A 20,225-nucleotide genomic window follows, 5' to 3' on the forward strand; every position below is an offset into this window, starting at 1 on the left:
GTGCAAGCGACTCAGCCAATACTGAGTAGATTGCAGGTTCTCTGCACCTGCATCTTGGGGGGGAAGAGCAGTATGCAAGATAAAAGTCCTTTCAGGGTGCAGGTTATCCTATATGGGGAAGCGTTTTTGAACAAACGAACACACACACACATACCCATTCCCAAAACGTCACTGTGACAGGTTGGATCCCCCTTCTGGGGTGCCACCTGATATACTGGAATTTCACTGAGCCTCTCTTGCTCAACCAGCCAGGGTTCCCTCTCCTTGCTTTGCTGAATTAGGCTCTCTGGCCTCTTGTAGCACACACACACACAGGTAGGGCCACACCCCGCTGCAGTCACAAACTGAAGTCAGCTTTCTGCGAGAGGACTCCCCCAGCACTCACGTGCCCACCACTTTTGGGAGATAAACTCAAAATAATACTGTCTTGCACTGTATAGAAAAATCTGCACAGCGCAAGCTCATAAAAATCCACCCTCTTCCTCAGTGTGAAGAGAAACATGCACAACTTCTTGCCCTCCCAGTTAGAAATTACATAAACTGGGTTTTATTATAAACAAGAAATAAGTTTATTAACTACAAAAGGTGAATTTTAAGTGGTTAAAGAGATAGCAAACAAAACAAAGCAGATTGCCTTAGTAAATAAACAAAAGCCACAGACTGAGCTTAACACACTAGATAGGTAAAATACAAATTAACAAATTCTCATCCTGAGTGATAAACAGGTTGGCAGATTCTTAAGGCACAAGTTGCCTTCGCTTTCCCAGCTTTTCATACACAGGCTAAAAGATCTTAGCCTGGGACCATCACTTCTCACAGTTCAGTCTTTTTTCCTCAGGTGTTTTCAGGTGTGTTGTTGTAGGGAGAGTGAGGACCCTTCCTGTTGTCATTGTCCCTCTTTTATATCTTCCCCCCACTTGCTGGAAAGCTTTTTGCTGTGACCTGGGTTAAACAGTTCCCATTGTGTAGTGCTATCTCTGAGACGTTTCTATTGCACACAATTCCTGGGGTGATCCTTATGCTTGTGTGCATTTCTTCAAGAAGCCACTACCATTGTTTGGCCTCATCCAACATAGCACATTTGAAATACAGAGACATGGTCAATATTCCCAGCTTCAGATATAAAAATGATACATGCATACAAATTGGATAAACACATTCAGTAAATCATAACCTTTCCAATGATACCTTACATGAGCCATCTTGCATAAAGTATATCTTAGTCGTACCATATTCATATCACAACCATATTTCCATGAAGAATATGGGGTTTAACGTCACAACCACCATCACCAGAATCCCTCTTCAAAAGAATCTTTATAAACCAGAGACATGTCAAAGCCTTGGCAGGGATGGTTTAGCAGTATCCAAAGAAGGGCATGAACTCTTACTACAGACAACAAAAGCCTCCTCTACACAAATGTCACAACTCTAGTAGTATGTCTTATAAGCAATATAGTTAATACCCTCACTACTAATTACATCATTTTTAGAGTTTTAAATGACCATGTCTGTGGTGCTTTTCTTACGGTCTCTTGGCCTATAATTCTCTCCCACCTTTTTTCCAAGCAACCTCCATTTCATCTCCATTGTTTCAGCATTCCCACTGCTGCCCTCCTTGCTGAAGCCATAGATTCAGGAAGAGTGATTAACAGGCAGAAGCACTGGCTATGAGGAAATGAGACTGATAGAGCCAACTCCTGGCAGTCTAAGAATAAACAACGGTACCAGCATTTTGTACAGTGAGGGAAGATTGTCACACCCCAGATCTACCCTCTTCCCCTCTGGAAGGAAGGTAAAGTAGGCTATCATACCTCTCACAGTAAGAGGTACTAGTGGGCTTGTTCACCTCCTCCTGATAGCATTGAACTCAGCTTTAGGCAAAGTCACGCTTTTGGGTTGTGGAGCCAACGGACGGACCACCTCAGGCTTTGAGATGGTTAAAGCTAATCTGATTAATTATTCATAGCAAGCACCCTAGATACAGCAAACCAAGACTGACCTTTGGGGTTAGTGAAGCCTTCAGCTGAGAGTATTGGATGTGGGAGGGGGTGGGAAAAAGAGGGAAACAACGCCCCAGAGAAGTTTATGGTTGAAGTGGTGACTGGAGACAGTGCCACCCACACTGCCACCAGTAGTGAAAGAGCTGCCACAATCCTCCCAGATGTCAGCCAGCCATCTGAGGTGCAGGTCTTTTTTCTGAGCAACTTTAAATGCAACTGCTCAGATTCCAGAAACTGCAGAACCTACAGGTGTCAACGCTTTTACACACCACAAGGAAATATAACACCCAACAGCACTGAAGCCTCAAATTGTGGCAATCAGTGAAGACATACTGATGTATAAACCATAGGTATTTGCCATTACAAAATGATATGTTCATATTTTTGGTGGTTTAATTTCATGAGCAATTTAGGCATTTGACCATGTGCCTGGAAGTTTTAGTCAGAGTTTACTCACTTATTTTCTCCACTCCTATAAAACAGAAATGGAAGACTACCCTTTACATCTTTCAGTAATGGTCTTATGTACTGCATCATTGAAAGTCACCATAAAAAGGATCAATTTAACAGTTTACATAAAGTATAAAGGTGACTACTGTCCCCAAAACTTGTGTAGTATTTGTTGATTCAATTTAAAAAAGGAACATACCTACATTCACCTTTTTCACCCCTACCTACACCATTACAGCTGAAGACATATTTGCAAAGCAGCATTAAGGCAAGTGCACCAGAGGGAGCTCCCAGGATATTAAATATACTGAAAAATAAAGATGGAAAGCGAAAGTTGTTTTAGTGCATATTGAGCATGATTGGGTACTGGAAATCCAAACTCCACAGTCATAAATGGCTTAAACAAGTAAAAAAAAAATATATCAAGCATACTTGAAGAAAGATTGTGTCTATTCAAGAAGAAATCATGCAAAATTCTTGATTTCACTCAAAAATGCCTAACTGACTTTCTCTCTCTGCAAATATTAAGCAGAAAACACAAAATATGTTGAGTATTTAAGGACAAGAATTGAATACCCACCAGTGCCAAAAGATTGCCACCAATATTTCAGAGTTTAAGGCCAGAAGGGACCATTATTTTAACTAGGCTGACCTACCACATATCACAAGCCATCACATTTCACCCAAATACCCCTATACTGAGCCCAAAGACTTTAATTAGACCAAAGCATTTCAGTCCTCGGGAAACTAAGTTGTGTATCACAAGCAGAAAACAGGAAAGATTAAGTTGCCATCAATCCACAAAGCCTTCACAATGGCATGGAATTGATTAGCTGAGATATGACCAGATGACCATTGCACAGGGATAATCAATTAATTTTTTTAAAAGGTCCAAATTTCTTGGTCAAGGTATAGTCAAGGTCCAGAGTCCAGAGAAAATAATAAAAATAATGATAATAATAAATAAAATAATAATTATAAGTAAATAAAAAGATTTGGGGATCAATTCAAAAGGATCTGGCAGTCCGCCTATTGACTACCCCTACCCTAGCCAGGTGATCCGTGCCCCATGCTACAGGGGAAGGTCGAAAAAATCCAAGGTCCCTTCCAATCTGACCTGGGAAAAATTTCTCCCCAACCCCAAATCTGATGAATAATTCTGAATACATCTGGTCAATTGCAGGAAACAAAATTCCTTCCTGCCCACTGCAGGTGGCCAGTTGAAGCCCTGAAGCATAAAACTCGATGACAGTCGTGGTCTTTAATGCAGAGCTGCAAGGGTTATGAACATGCTGAGGGCAATGCAAGCATTTCTGTTCTCCCCATGAAGAGGAGGCTCATGAAGGAAGGAGATGAACTGGGGGATTCACAGAGTTACAGATTCCAAGTCCAGAGGAGACCATCACAACTATCTGGCTCAACTGCTTGCACACACAGGCTGAGGAATTTTCCTTAGAAAATGTATTAGAGTTTATCTTTTCAAAAGACTCCTAATCTTGTCTAAGGGTATGTCTAAAATTAAACACCCCCAGCTGGCCCATGTCAGCTGACTCTGGTTTGGGCTGTGGGGCTATAAAATTGCAGTGTAGAATTTCAGGCTCCAGTTGGAGTCCAGGTTCTGGGACCCTCCACCCTTGCAGGGTCCCAGAGTTTGGGCTCCAGCCTTAACATCTACACCACAATTTTACAGCCCTGTAGCCTGAGCCCCACAAGCCCAAATCAGCTGACAAAAGTATTTAATTGCAGTGTAGACATATTAACACCCCCCCCCCCCCCCGGAAAAAAAAAAGACTCCAAATGATGACAACCACTTCCACTGGTAAGGTCTTCCAATGTCTGATTACCCTAATAGTTAGGAAATTGCATCTTATTTCAAGACTAAATTTGTTCAGTTTTCAGCCATTAAATTTTCTTATGCCTCTGTCAGCAAGATTGAAAAACCCCACTATCAAATGTTTTCCATGTGTAAGTACCTAAAACATAGCAATGAGGTAACCTCTCAACCTTTTTTTTTTCCTATAAACTAAATCAACTGAACTCCTTAAGCCTCAAATCATACGTTTTCCAGCTCTAAGATCATTTTTGTGGCCCCTTCTTTGAACTTTCCCTAGCATTTGTGGTATCATTAGAGGAGGTTTTGGAACAAATTGATAAATTAAACAGCCATAAGTCACCAGGACCAGATGGTATTCACCCAAAAGTTCTGAAGGAACTCAGACGTGAAATTGCAGAACTACTAACTGTAGTCTGTAACCGATTGTTTAAATCAGCTTCTGTACCAGATGACGGGAGGATAGCTAATGTGACGCCAATTTTTAAAAAGGGCTCCAGACGTGATCCTGGCAATTACAGGCCTGTAAGCCTGATTTCAGTACCAGGCAAACTGGTTGAAACAATAATAAAGAACAATATTGTCAGACATATAGATGAACATAATTTGTTCAAGAAGAGTCAACATGGTTTTAGTAAAGGGAAATCATGCCTCACCAATCTACTAAAATTCTTTGAGGGGGTCAACAAGTATGTGGACCAAGGGGATCCAGTGGATATAGTGTACTTAGATTTTCAGACAAGGTCCCTCACCAAAGGCTCTTACGCAAACTAAGTTGCCATGGGATAAGAGGGAAGGTGCTCTCTTGGATTGGTAACTGGTTAAAAGATAGGAAACAAAGGGTAGTATAAATGGTCAGTTTTCAGAACAGAAAGAGGTAAACAGTGGTGTCCCTCAGGGGGGTCTGTTCTGGGACCAGTCCTATTCAACATATTCATAAACGATCTGGAAAAAGGCGTACACAGTGAGATGGCAAAATTTGCAGATGATACAAAATTATTAAAAATAATTAAGACCCAGGCAGACTGCGAAGAGCTACAAAAGGATCTCTCAAAACTGGGTGACTGGGCAACAAAATGGCCGATGAAATTTAATGTTGATAAATGCAAAGTAATACAAATTGGAAAGCATAATCCCAAGTATACATATAAAATGATGGGGTCTAAATTAGCTGTTACCACTCAAGAAAGAGATCTTGGAGTCATTGTGGATAGTTCTCTGAAAACATCCGCTCAACGTGCAGCGTCAGTCAAAAAAGTGAACAGAATGCTGGGAATAATTAAGGAAGGGATAGATAATAGGACAGAAAATATCATGTTGCCTCTATATAAATCCATGGTACGTCCACATCTTGAATACTGTGTGCAGAAGTGGTCGCCCCGTCTCAAAAAAGATATATTGGAATTGGAAAAGGTTCAGAAAAGGGCAACAAAAGTGATTAGGAGTATGGAACGGCTGCCATATGAGGAGAGATTAATAAGATTGGGACTTTTCAGCTTGGAAAAGAGATGACTAAGGGGGGATAGGATTGACGTCTATAAAATCATGACTGGTGCGGAGAAAATAAATAAGGAAGTGTTATTTACACTCCTTCTCATAACACAAGAACTAGGGGTCACCAAATGAAATGAATAGGCAGCAGGTTTAAAACAAATAAAAGGAAGTATTTCTTCACACAGCTCACAGTTAACCTGTGGAACTCCTTGCCGGAGGATGTTGTGAAGGCCAAGACCATAACAGGGTTCAAAAAAGAACTAGATACATTCATGGAGGATAGGTCCATCAATGGCTATTAGCCAGAATGGGCAAGAGTGGTGTCTCTAACCTCTGTTTGCCAGAAGCTGGGAATCAGCGACAGGGGATGGATCACTTGATTACCTGTTCTGTTCATTCCCTCTGGGGCACCTGGCACTGGCCACTGTCAGAAGACAGGATACTAGGCTAGATGGACCTTTGGTCTGACCCAGTAGGGCCATTCTTATGTTCTGTTCGTTTCCACATCCTTCCTGAAGCCCAGACACCCGAACAGAACATAGTATCCTAGCAGCAGTCTTACCAATGCTGTATACAGAGACAAAATATCACTTCCCTTCTTCTACTTGATATTCCCCTCTAGACATGCAAGGATCAGATTAGTCATTTTTGCCATGACACCACACTGGGAACTCATGCTGAGGCAATTTTCTACAATGACCCCTAAGTTTTTCTCAGAGGCCTTGTCAACACTACCGCTTAAGTCAACATACGTTACATCACTCAGGGGTGTAAAAAACCCATCCCCCCTGAGCAATGTAACTTACATTGACTTAACATGGTCTCTACACTGCGCTATGTCAGTGGGAGATGCTCTCCTGTCAACATATAGCGTCTTCACCAGACCCGCTAAATCAATGCTGTTGCATCGACCAGCTGTACCAATTTAGTGTCATAGTGAAGACACGCCATGAGTCACTGCTTTCTAATACAGTGTCTTGCACCCCTTAAGTATAACCTGCATTCTTGGTTCCCAGATATATTACCTGGCATTTAACTGTATTAAAAATGCATTTTGTTAGCCTGTGACCATTTTACCAGGTGATTCAGATCACTCTGCTACAGTACTCTATCCTCCTTTACTATCCCACTAATCTGTGTGTCATGCGCACACTTTAACAGCAAAGACTTTATACCATCATCTAGATAGTTGATTAAAAAAAATATTAAAAAGTGTTGAACCATGAAAGCTTTCTAGAAATGGCCCCCTCATTGACACTGAGATTTGTCAGCAAGCCAGTTTTTAATGTGTCCCCTATTAAGTCCATATAATGCAAGATTTTTTAAATCAGAATGCCATGATGTACCAAGTCAAATGCCTTGGAGAAATCCAAGTGTACTATACCAACAGAATTGCATTTATAAAGCAGATTTATAATCTTGTTTTAAAAAAATCCAACTACAGACAGAATCAAAACTGCTTTAAGATATTTGAAAGGAGGACATGAATGTGAAAGGACAATTTTCAGCACACAAAAGAAAGTCTTTTCACCAGGGAAAAAACCCTTAGGTCACAAAATGTCACAAGATAAATTACATTTAATTAAGAAATGAGTTGAGTGGAGATTAGTTTGTTATAAGAGTAACATGTGACAGAACTATATACAAATAAAGTGATTCTACTATAACTAGAGCCCTGCAAATCCACGGATATCCACAGACCATTTTTGCAGATCGCAGATGGGACGCAAACACAAATTTTGTATTTATGCAGAGTTCTAAATATAGGGTCTCAAAAGGCAGTGAAACACATCTCATAGCCTATGAGGCTGCTTTCCCGCCTTCCAGATCCCATATTCCCTCACCCTCCATATACAGAGAAAGGGGAGGTGATAGATTAAGACAGGTAGTAAAATCCCACATGCTCCTATTGCCGCAGTTTAAGCAGTCATGCAATTTAGAAAACCTCTCCTGACTTCATTGCCGTATCAGGTCAGTCGGAGAGGGAAGCCATACTGACTTACTTTGCAGAAACAGCTGCCTCCCTCTCCAACTGACCTGATATGGCACAAATTAAGCACTGGCTGAGCAACCAGAGAGCACCTTCACCCCCTTCCTGTGCGCCCCTACCCCCTGCACTCCCCCTCCTATGCCCCCTTTACCTCCTAAACTGTGCACCCCCTCCTGCATCCACATGGGGAAACTGTCATGGAGCGCCTGTCATTGCTCCTCACTGCCCCCTCACAATCCCTCTAGGAGGATGACTTGCCAAGCTGAGAGGTGCCAGGGCTCAGCCCCAGCAAAAATTAAGCACTGTAGCCCTGCGATAGTATTCCCCTTGCATGCTTCCACAGGGAGAACAGTGGCTGGTGCAAAGAAACTGGGCTTACTGAGCTCTAAGTGTGATGACTTTATAAATCGCTCTAAATAGGCGACAGTCTTTTTTATTTTATAGTTCAGTTTGTGATTTTGAGCAGTATTGACTTGAGACGTTTATTTTATTATTTTTAGTGTAAAAGGCTATTTGTTCTGATGCCTGTTGTATAATAAGATTGATGTTTAAAATAACAACAAGCAACAATAATAGTATGCACAATTATTAAGCCATAGAGGCACTGTGAGATAGCGTGCTGCTGCAGGTATGGTGTGGATGCAGATAAAAGACGGACTGTGGATCGCGGGTCGGATACAAGTTGATTCTTGCGGATCAGATACGGATCCACATTTTTGTATCCGTGCAGGGCTCTAACTATAACATGGATCAACCAATATAGTCATACACTGAAACATGTACTGTTAGTTAACCTGAACCATTATCTTGTATATTATAAGATACAATGTAGAAAAAACATTTCTCAGGATAGCTGAGCTTTCATGCAATAAGAAGAAACAAGCTGTGAAAGAGTCACAATCTTACTGCATACTTTAAAATAAAATAAAAAGTATTCCAAGTTCATAAGAACATAAGAATAGCCATACTGGGTAAGACCAATGATCCATCTAGCCCAGTGTCCGGTCTTCCAATAGTGGCCAATGCCAGATGCTTCAGAGAGACTGAACAGAACAAGGCAATTATCAAGTGAGCCATACCCTGTCATCCAGTCTAGCATCTGGCAGTCAGAGCCTTGGCGGCAGTCAGAGCGTGGGGTTGTGTCCCCGATCATCTTAGCTAATAGCCACTGATGGACCTATCCTCCATGAACTTATCTAATTCTTTTTTTAACCTTCACATCATCCCTTGGCAACAAGTTCTGCAGATTGACTGTGTGTTGTGTGAAGAAGTTCAGTACTTTCTTATGTTTGTTTTAAACCTGCTGTGTTCCCTCTCAGGTGCATGCCTACATGGCCACACATGAGGTCATCAAGGGTCTGTGCACCAGCCACGCAGGCACGCACACTGCTGAGCATGGAGAGTGTGGAGGGTGGGGGCAGCGGGGTGAGGTGACGGGTGTTTGGGGGTGCTGGGTGGGGGAGGGAAAAGAGGCGCCTCTCCCCCCCAGCCCCGACCAGGGCTGCAGCTGGGACAGGAGAGGTGCCTCTCCCCCACAGCCTCGGGGCCGTGGAGGGGAGAGACGTGTGTGTGTGTGTGTGTGTCTCTCTCAGACACCCACACACATCCCTCTCCCCTCCACGGCCCACACACACACACACACACACACACACTTTGTCACACACAGAGTCTATGTCTCCCACACATACACACAAAGTCTTTCACACACTTGTATTATTGTTGTTGTTACTTCTTGATACTTCCTGCAATGCACATATATTCTCTGTAATTTTATTCTTTCAAAGCGTTATTTTATATTTCATCATTTTTATTTCTCTCTTATGCTTAAATTTAATTCTTTGAGTTGTGAGTTCTAAAATGCCTGACCTGTCCTGGTTGGAGTAATTATCCCTATGGTAACTTTTTAAAAATATATATATTATCTCTAGGTTTTTTGTTTCTACTGGTGGCGCACATCCGCACATTACCTTGGTGCACATAGCAAAATTCATTCCGCAAATGGGTGGAAAAAATTAGAGGGAACATTGCTGCTGCCTATTAATTTCATTTGGTAACCCCTAGTTCTTGTGTTATGAGAAGGAGTAAATAACACTCCCTTATTTACTTTCTCCACACCAGTCATGATTTTTAGACCTCTATCAGATCTCCCCTTAATTGTCTCTTTTGCAAGCTGAACAGTGCCAGTCTTTTTCCTCTCTCCTCAAATGGAAGCCATTCCATAATGCTAATAATTTTTGTTGCCCTTCTCTGTACCTTTTCCAGTTCTAATATATCTTTTATTGAGATGGGGCAATCAGAACTGCACACGGTATTCAAGGTTCATAAAGAAAATGAGAATTATAGTAAGCAGTTGCACCTATAGATCAAAGATCTATTAACCTGGTTTAATCTTTCAAAAGAGTTTTGAAATTATTACTAAAATAGATGAGTTAAGATCATAAAAATAAACCAGAAAATGAATGAAGGCTACGTCAATTAAAAGATACTGGTAAAACATATAATCTGCCAGAGATTAAAATCTATATAAATGCATACAAAAATACCTCAAAAAGTTCTCTCAAAATGTGGGAGGAAGGGGGAAAAGAGGCATGAAAACTAGAGAGTTAGCATTCCTTACTACCCACCTGGAGTGCAATGCTTATTGCCCAAGCAGAGATTCATTCCAACATAATAAAACACCACCACCACATTTACACTGATTAATGGTTACTTAGAGTTGAAGTTTCACAACAATGAACGACAAATAATAAGATGGCACATGCAGAACTTGTCAAGCGTTAGCTCTCAAGACAGTTGCACAACGCACCAAAGCAAAATAGACAGCACATGAAACAGATCCGTATGTATCTTCCTTCTCAATAAAGTGTGCCATGGACCAGTCACAGAGCACACCCTGATCCAAATACTTGTTGACCCATCACAGGTTCCACCCACATGCATCACAACTAAAAAAGAAAAAGCCCATATTAGCGCCATGAAATTGCTTCCCTTGAGCAAAGAACTGTGGTCAAGATACCAGAGAAAGATGGGTCTTCAGAAGGAATATCAATGAACCCGTCAAGAACATATGTGAGTGAGTTCCCTAGAAGAGACTTTTTAGAAATAGGTTAATATTGTTTATATTTAGTAACAGTTTTGAACATCATTTATTGTTCTATTTGTTGTTTTTGTTAATAGTGATATAAATTATATAACAGAAATGGGAGCTGCCCCTTTATGACTAGGGTAGGGCATGGGGAGTGTGCAGGGCATATGCTGCTGCTGAAGAAAGGAGATTGGCCTGTAGGCAGGGACAACTAAATCATCTCACCACATCCAGTGGTGCAAGTAGGGTGGTACGGTATGGTATGCCATACCAGTAGGATATTTGTAGCCGGTATGCTGTACTGGAAAGACACTGGAGGAGCAGAACATGGAGCTGCTGTACCGCCCCCAGCCCTTCCACACGGCTGTGTCTAGCATCCTCTGTCCGGGGTCTGTAGGCAGCCCCGCCAGAGGACAGGGCTGGGGGGCAGGGCCCAGTGCGGTACAGCCGCACCAGAGGAGCTGCACATTATGCTTCTTTCGCCACTGCAGTTCCCAGGAGAGCCCTGCAGTTCAGACCCCAGACAGGAGACGCCATGGGTGGAAGGGCTGGAGGCATGGTTGAAGGTGCTACAGTCACGCCGGAGGAGCTGCTGGCGTGGAGCCGCTGGGCGGCCCCACGGTCTGCTCCTTTCACTGCTGCGGTGAATAGGACGATCCGAATAGGACAATTAATACCATTAATACTATGTAAAAGCACTGTCAAACAGGGTTTTTTCAAATGAAAGATTCTGTTGAGTTAAAGGAAAGGAATTAAGAGAAATTGTTAAAATGAAAGTCTTAATTCTTTATGTTTCAAATATTAAGTTTTTTTCTTCTTTTCTCTATCTTTAATAAAAATGTTACAAATATTTTAATGGTGGTTGTTACCATAGGAGTACGTGGACACGAAAACCCAGACAACACTTAAATGAATTTTACCTATTCTGATGACCCCAGCCAATTATCAGCTAACAAAAGTTGAAGACAGGAGAAGTTACTAACATGAATTCCTTTTGTTCCTCCTCACCTCTCATCCTAGGAAAGAAGATTCTAAATAGCTTTCTGACTCCACTTACCAGAAGTGCAGGCAATCAAGTTACCTATCTGAGCATCTAATCAGCCTTCTTCCAATCAACTAATGACTTCCTGGGCTAAAGAGATGTTAATAGACAAAAAGAAAAGGAGTACTTGTGGCACCTTAGAGACTAACCAATTTATTTGAGCATGAGCTTTCGTGAGCTACAGCTCACTTCATCGGATGCATACCGTGGAAACTGCAGCAGACTTTATATATACACAGAGAATATGAAACAATACCTCCTCCCACCCCACTGTCCTGCTGGTAATAGCTTATCTAAAGTGATCATCAGGTGGGCCATTTCCAGCACAAATCCAGGTTTTCTCACCCTCCACCCCCCCACACAGCAGGAGAGTGAATTTGTGTGGGGGGGTGGAGGGTGAGAAAACCTGGATTTGTGCTGGAAATGGCCCACCTGATGATCACTTTAGATAAGCTATTACCAGCAGGACAGTGGGGTGGGAGGAGGTATTGTTTCATATTCTCTGTGTATATATAAAGTCTGCTGCAGTTTCCACGGTATGCATCCGATGAAGTGAGCTGTAGCTCACGAAAGCTCATGCTCAAATAAATTGGTTAGTCTCTAAGGTGCCACAAGTACTCCTTTTCTTTTTGCGAATACAGACTAACACGGCTGTTACTCTGAAACCTGTTAATAGACAAGACAGACTAGAGGAGATATGCAAGAGACACAAGCAAGCGGGGAAAGAGAAAGGGAATTACTGGTGTATAATTTTACCTTCTCAAATGTCTCTATCTTCTTACATGCTAGGAAGAAATATTTCAGACAGGCTGTGGATGTAGCAACCATTACTCAAAGAAAATTGACATCAGTGTGATGCTTGTAGGACTGCACACCTTAAACTATGCATCCTGAGAGGTAAAAAAGATCGACCCCCAGGAGTGAGTGAATGACAGCTGAGCCGTTGTGCAACAGTAGTGCTCTTGCCCTGGAGAAACCACACACACCAGAAGAAAATATGAACCTCTACTAGGGGAAGGTGGCTTTAGTATATCCATCTATTCATGTAGGCAACAGCAGCCCTGGTGCCACATTGAATCAAGACATGTCTGCTCATGACACGGAGCTCTCAGGCCTAAAGGACTAGGAAGAAGGCCCTGAGCTATAGAAGAGTGATATTTGGCCTCTGTTTGGCGAAAGACCAAACCCCTTGAATGGAAAAGTAGCCCAATGTAGGCACCCCAATTTGAAAAGCTGCAATATAAAATATTGAATAATAATGGTTGTAAGGAAAGAAGGGTCAGAAAGTAGGATGTAGAGACCCTCTTGAGGAAATGGAAGCTGTCAAAAGGGAAGACTGGAGGAACAAAGTGATTCTCTCAGAGAATAGCACTAGGTTAGCTGGGTATGGTTGAAATAGCCAAAGGTGAAAACAGATCCAACACATTAGGTACATGCCGGTTACAAAATGGCTCAGCACATGATGATGTAATAATTGGGGCCTAGCAGGTGAAAAGTAGGTAAAGGTTAATGCATTGTCACAATGATCTGTTTTATACGATTGTTTAAGAAAAGATGTAAGAAGGAGACAAAAAAGACAGAATTTATTTAAAAATAGAGAGGATCTACTGATGCTACCCAAGGACTTTTAAGATATGACTAGTAAACAAGAACAGATGGGGACTCGGAAATCAAGGGACCAAAATTGGTGCTTAAAAAATTAGATCTAATTGGTGGACAAAATAACAAAAGGATGGACAAGTCTGCCAATTGCCCCTTTTGGGGACCCTTAAAAAAAAAAAGACGTGGGGGAGGAAAGAAAGGAACTTCTCCCACCCCACTGCACACACAACAGAAGGATTTTCATCATGACACCAAGTGGGGACAACTTTTGACTATCAGCGCTGCACCAGCGAGGACTCCAGCCGGATACATGTGAGATCCTGGTCTATCTTCCTCTCCTTCCAGTATCCCTTTTCATCTCCTGCTATCTTTCTCTCCATCAGTTTTTACCTGATCCTGAAATGAACTGCACTACACGGCACCAGCATTACAAAAGGAGATTGCCTGCCAAGCTCCACTCAACCTGAGAAGGACTAGTGAAGGAGACCAAACCAACAAGGCGAAGGCAAGCAGCAAGCCCAAGAGACTATGTCCACACAGGTTATGAAATGGCCTGGCAGATGAAAAATAGCCTTTACCAAGACAAGAGAGGAAATAAGAACCTGGAACAGGGCTCCCAACCTGCTTTACCACATTTAAATGTATACCACCGCTCCTCAGTGCAGCATTACCAGGGTGGGAGAGAGAGCTTTGCAGATTCATCAGGAAGCCATGGAAACAAAGATATTGAAGAACACTGTCCTGAGAGTGAATCTCCTGGGACTCAGAGAAGGCATGGATGAGAAAATTGTCAAAATAAGGGTATAGGTATATGCCCTTGCAATGCTACCAGGATCTTGTTGGAAGCCTGAAACGTAAAAATAGGAAGAAGTGGGGAGACAAACTGAAATAAAGATTCCCCTAAGTCAAAGGGAAGGACTGCCAATGCCTGGGATAAATTGAGGCATGAAAGTAGGTATCCTTCAGGCTGACCAGATAATATAGTATTACCATGGGAGGGAGGGAAGGGAGGGGGAAAGAAAGAGCACAATCTGGAAGGTGTTTTCATCCAGAACTTTTTCTTCCCAAGATGGTGATCGAGCTCTGGAGGTCCAGAGTTGGATGGACTCCTACTGGGCATAGGTTGCACCAAGAAATAGCAGGAATAAAATCTACCGTTGGGTATTCCCATTAACTTCATTATGAGAAAAAGTATAAATGGATACAACGCAACCATCATACGGTTCAACAGCAGAACGCTAGAAGATCTAGATTTTGCTGATGATGTTGCCCTTTATTTTCCCTTCCTTTTTTGAAACTTTATTAAGGTGAAATTACAATAAAACATTAAGTAATAAGTATAGTACAGTGTAATATGTTTATCAGAATCAGGTTAATATTCAGAAGTACCTAGCTAGCAATTCTGGCTTGGTGGCTGAGGAGTCCCCCCTCTCAGAGTATGCTAAAAAGGGTGACCAAATTTCTAAATAACTTTTGGGGGCACTTCTCGTGTGTATGTACTGGGCATGAAAATTTCTCCATTATAAGGCCGGTCCATATTTTACTACACCACACTTCCATAGGAGAAGTCACATTTTTCCAATAACGTTCAATACAAAGTCTTGCTGCTAACAATGAAAAAAATTAAATTTGTCATTTCTGTTTAAAATGTAGATCCTTACTGGAGCATTAAGTAAACTGGTCAGGGGATCTCTCAGAAGCTGGCATTTTGCTATAAGATTAATCTCTTTAATAATTTTCTCCCCAAACCATCTAATTTCTAGACACAACCACCACATGTGCAAGTATGTTCCCCTGTCCCTGCAATCCCTCGAATGGAGTGCATCCCTAGTAGCAAAAATATGATGCATCTTAACTGGAGTCTAATGCCATCTACACAGTAATTTATAAAAATTTCATTTGTGAGCTAAACTAATTGAAGATGTATATCCCCTTTGCCATACAGAGACCTGTACATCTAGATCAATTTGTCCAAATCCCTCTCCCACCTTTTCATCTGGGTTATTTTCCGATCAACATCTTTTTCAACCAAAATTATATACGTCTTAGAAATTAAATGTTTTGTGATCTTCCAGTTTGCTCTGGAGTGCCTCAAAAGTGGTTAAAGGTCAAGATAGAGCAGTCTTATATCCAAATTTCACAATAAAATATTTTATTTGTAAACAATGAAAATATGGGATCTGTATATTATATATCTCATGGTATTATTTCAAACCAAGACCAAGGAATAGCTGTCTGAATTGAGTAATCTCAGCTCTTCCACACAACAAATAGACACTGATATTTCCTAGGGATAAATCCCTGGTTATTAATTCAAGTAGCTAAGGAAGAGGGCCCCAGTGACAGGAATTTTTAAAAAATTGTCCCATCCTCCTAAGATGGTCTCAATGAACAGTTGATTTTTAATTTTTGGTGACCTAAATTTCTTTTTAACCCAACATACGTAGCCTCCAGTCTTGTTTGAGATTTACCCAGTGTTTGGACAGTCGTAGCTCTTCTAAGCCACAGTTCTACTAACATGCAAGCAGAGATTGCAAGTCTGTCCAGCATAGCAAAGAAGGCAAAGTTACTAATCAGTTATGAAAAAACAAGTGTAATAAGAACTCCAGAAACTCGCATTACTTTAGAAGGCAAAGGAATACAAGAAGTGAATTAATTCACACATCTTGGCAGGAACGTGCAAGCCAATGGGGGGTGTCCAGAAGGAAATAATATCATGATGAGCAAGCTTGCAGCCACATTTTCCAGTTTAAACAAGAATTGGTCATTGAAAATCTACAATTTACACCCCAAACTACAAATCTTCAATTCCAATGTTATTTCCATCTTAATACATGAATGTGAAAGCTGGTGAAAGGTACAGACAGACATCTAAATGCCTTCAAAAGCAAATGCCTTGGAAAAATACAAGGTAATAAATGGAATGAATTTGTAACAAATGCTGAAAATCATCAGAGTTCATCAACCCTCTATCTCTAAAGTTATCCAGAAAAGAATCAAAATATTTGGTACATGGTTTAGGAATGAAGCCAGAACAACTACCATGGCAGGTATGCTATTAGGCAGCTGGAGGAAAACATAAAGGCACTAACTGAAAGAATCCCTCCATTTAACACTACTGAGAGAGGGAAAACTTATGGGACTTAACAAAGAGGCCACACAAAGAGCAGTTCAGGATAGACAGGGATGGTGGAGTCTTGTTCACATGCTAAGCGATATCTAACAGTGCAAGAAGGATTCAGATTCAGAAAACACCTGTCTCTTCTCTCCCTAAGGGAAAAAATGGCCCCTGCAGAAACTCCTGAACATCAGAGCAGAGTAAGGAATTTAGGGGGCTGAAGGCTAAGAGAGAGAAAGAAAACAGGAGGAAGAGACCCAGAAGAAACTCAATGGAGTTATCTCTGGAGTTGATTTTCCCAGATGCCCATGATAAACGAGGACCAAAACTTCCTGGAAGTGTAGTCAGGAGTCCACCAAGGGAAGTACTCAAGCGTGTATAATTAATCACATGCATAAGTGTTAGTCCATTGGGGACTTTAGTGTATGTTTTGATTTATTTAGTAAAAATATTGGTCACAGTAAGCAAAAACTAGGTTTGTATACTACAGATTATTTGGGAGTGACTAGAAACTGTTTATATATGTTGCTCAAAAAATAAAACTTCAGATACAAGGGTGCTTCAAGTAACATTCCCAATATTAACAACAAGGAGTTCAGTGGCACCTTAAAGACTAACAGATTTATTTGTTCGTCTTTAAGGTGCCACCGAACTCCTTGTTGTTTTTGTGGATACAGACTATCATGGCTACTCCCTGATACTAGATTCCTAATATTAGAATAACATAGAATCTCTGGGTCTACTGAAGAGCAGGACTGTAATAAAAGATAACGGGTGAGCATGCTTAAAGATAAGTAGATGCACAAAGTAAGTGGGTTTGCAAAACCCCTAACTAATGTCATTAATTCCTTACTTTCACAAGAACTAAATTCACCCAGGATACATCATACAATGATTTACCTATATAAATGACTGTCGTCCTCAAAGTCTTCCTTGCCCCATCTTCCTTTGATATCTTCAATAACATGATTTTTCAGAAATTTTTTAAGCAGCTGAATTGTTTGATTACGAGTCACTTCTGGGCCAAAGTTTTGGTTACATCTCAGCAGTTTATGTAACCAGTCTACTGCCTCTGAGGCTTTGAAGCAACACTCATAGTTTTTGAAAAGACTACGATGCCTCCGTAATGGCATCCCTTCACGAAAGAGTTCAATGGTCTGATTCCACTGGAAAAGAGGGGGGGGGAGAGAGATACAATTACAGGAGCTCTAAAAATAATCTTTATGGGTGAAATGATGCTGTATGTGAAATCAATACCAATACAATTAGAGCATTTTGCAGGCATTGGTTTTAATGGATACAAAATAAAACTGCAAATATTCAGGTCCCGGAGTTATCAATCATGTCACAACTGTGGCCAAAGTTTTGCTGTTAGCCTGAGGACTAAAACCACTAGACAGAATGAAAAATACCTGTACTGCTACATCTCCAGTGCCATGCCCCCAGCAAGTTAAATAAATCTGCTGAACATAGAGAATATTCGTTAAATAGAGCATGGAGTAAAGTATCAACTCCTCATTTAATACATTCTGAAAGTTATACCTTAGAGTACATCTACATGAGAAAGCTACACCAGCTTAACTTAAAATCAGTTTAAAAACCCATGTAGTGAAACCAGTGCAAATGCCTATGAAGGTACTCAGTTTCAGAGTGACTTATTCCAGTCTGGCTTAAACTAAAAACAATATAAACTGCTCTTAAACTGAAATAGGAGCAGAGGAGTTTGCACCGGTTTAAGTAAATCAGTTTAAAACAAAACACACACATATTTTTAGGCCTGGTCTACACTTAAAACTTTGGTTGACGTAGCTATGACACTCGGGTCATCAAAAGTCCTGAGCACCACAGCTATGCCCACCTAAACCCCCAAAATAGACATTCTTCTATCAACCTAGCTACTATGTCCTGGGGAGGTGAGTTACTAGTGACTGACTCTGCTCCTTCAATTGCTGAGTGTACATTAGCCCTAAGGCCAGGTCTACACTAAAAAGTTAGGTTGACCAAGCTATGTCACACAGGGGTGTGAAAAATCCACATGCCTGTGTAACAGTTAAACTGACCTAACCCCCAGCATAGACTCCACAATGTTGGAAGAACTCTTCCATCAACCTAGCTACCGCCTCTCAGGGAGGTGGATTAACTACTAAAGTGACTCCGGTCACTGTAGTGAGTGTCTACACTGAAGCCCTACAGCAACATAGCTGCAGCACCGCAATTGTGTTTCTGCAGGTGTGTTGCTGTAGCAGTTTAAGTGTTGACACAGCCTTAGTTAAACTGGTGTAAGTTTGTGCATAAGGAAGAGCTCACTGTAGGTCACTTCTGCTTTTACTAAACCTTGAACATCCTTCTTGGTGTCACTCTTCCTTTTCTCTCCCCTAACAGCTCACAGTCTAACAGACCCAGCAGGGTGCGAGTGTACAAGTGTGTGTCAGTATTTTGGGGCTCAGAGCCAGGAGGTGAAGCTACTGGACTAAGATACAGTCGTGGGAGGCCATTTGGGGGCTGGGATAGCAGAGGGCAGGAAGAAGGCTGCAGGTAGAGGGAGAGACCAAGGAGACTACAAATAGCAGCACTGGGGAGGTGGGGGGTGGCCAGGATATGGCAGCCAGGCGACTGGAGGCAGACTAGAGAGGGAAAGAGGCAGATGCGGGGGGAGGAGAACTAGACAGGGCTCCGGGGACCAGCCCGAAGGACAGGGGCGGGGGGCTCCGGGCACCCCTCGGGAGGGCTCTGCCATTGCAGACCGCTAGGGGGGGCGAGAAGGGGGGCTCCGCGGACCGCTGGGAGCGGGGTCAGGCCGGGAGCTCCGGGCACCGCTTGGGGGGGCGAGACAGGGGGGTTCCGGGGACTGCAAGGGGGTGAGGGAGGCCAGGGAGCGCGAGGTCGGAGGGCTCGCCTCCAGGGACCGCTCGAGGGCAGGGGGGCGAGGCTGGGGGGCTCCGGCGACTGCTCGGAGGGGACGGGATCGGGGGGCTCTGGGGACCGGTCCGGGGCAGGAGGACTGGGGGGGGGGGCGCGAGGCCGGGGGGGGGGGAGCTGCGCCGGGGGGGGGGGGGTTGTGCCGAGCTCGATGCCCTGGCACGGCCGGTTGCTGCAGCGTCCGGCCGGGGACTTACCAGCCGGGTTGCCCGGTAGGGCCCGGGGCCCACCAGTCGCGGCTCCATAGCCCGGTAGGCCCCGCTGTCTCCACGGAAACCCGACAAGACACAAGACAAGGCGGAGCCGAAGAAGAGTTTGAATTAGGGCCCCCACGATGCTGCCCTCTCATTGGACTGCAAAGTGACCACGTGACCCCTCATCGCTCCCTGATTGCAGGGGCAGGGGCAGGACAAAGAGGCCAATGCATCGGCCAGCTCCCAGCACAACGACTGTGCAGCCTCGGGGGAGTGTACGGGGAGGGGGCACTGGGAGGGGGCATTGAGGGTAATGGCGGGGGCACTGGGAAAGGACATTGGGAGGAGAGGGAGAGGGAGAGGGTACTGGGAGGGGGCATTGAGGGTAATGGGAGGGGCACTGGGAGGGGCATTGGGAGGAGATGGAGGGGGCACTGGGAGGGGGCATTGAGGGTAATGGCAGGGGCATTGGGAGGAGATGGAGGGGATACTGGGAG

General features: G+C 42.9%; 1 protein-coding gene across 2 annotated transcripts in view; it reads right to left on the reverse strand.

The window, feature by feature from the left end:
- The window catches only part of DEPDC1B (DEP domain containing 1B), a 64,295-nt gene extending 44,397 nt beyond the window's left edge, over window positions 1–19,898 (reverse strand). Inside the window, exons 1-2 of one of the 2 annotated variants that reach the window (XM_048851254.1) lie at window positions 19,732–19,841; window positions 17,516–17,781 (exon numbers count right to left, since the gene is read on the reverse strand). In XM_048851254.1, the coding sequence (XP_048707211.1) occupies window positions 17,516–17,781; window positions 19,732–19,779 (314 nt within the window). In that variant the 5' untranslated portion in view covers window positions 19,780–19,841. Of the gene's footprint in view, window positions 1–17,515; window positions 17,782–19,731 lie in introns of both variants that reach the window. The other variant, XM_048851255.1, reaches the window with a different exon arrangement.
- Window positions 19,899–20,225: the final 327 nt, after the last annotated feature.

The sequence above is a fragment of the Caretta caretta genome, chromosome 5 (assembly GCF_965140235.1).
Source record: "Caretta caretta isolate rCarCar2 chromosome 5, rCarCar1.hap1, whole genome shotgun sequence".
NCBI classification, from domain to species: Eukaryota; Metazoa; Chordata; order Testudines; family Cheloniidae; genus Caretta; species Caretta caretta.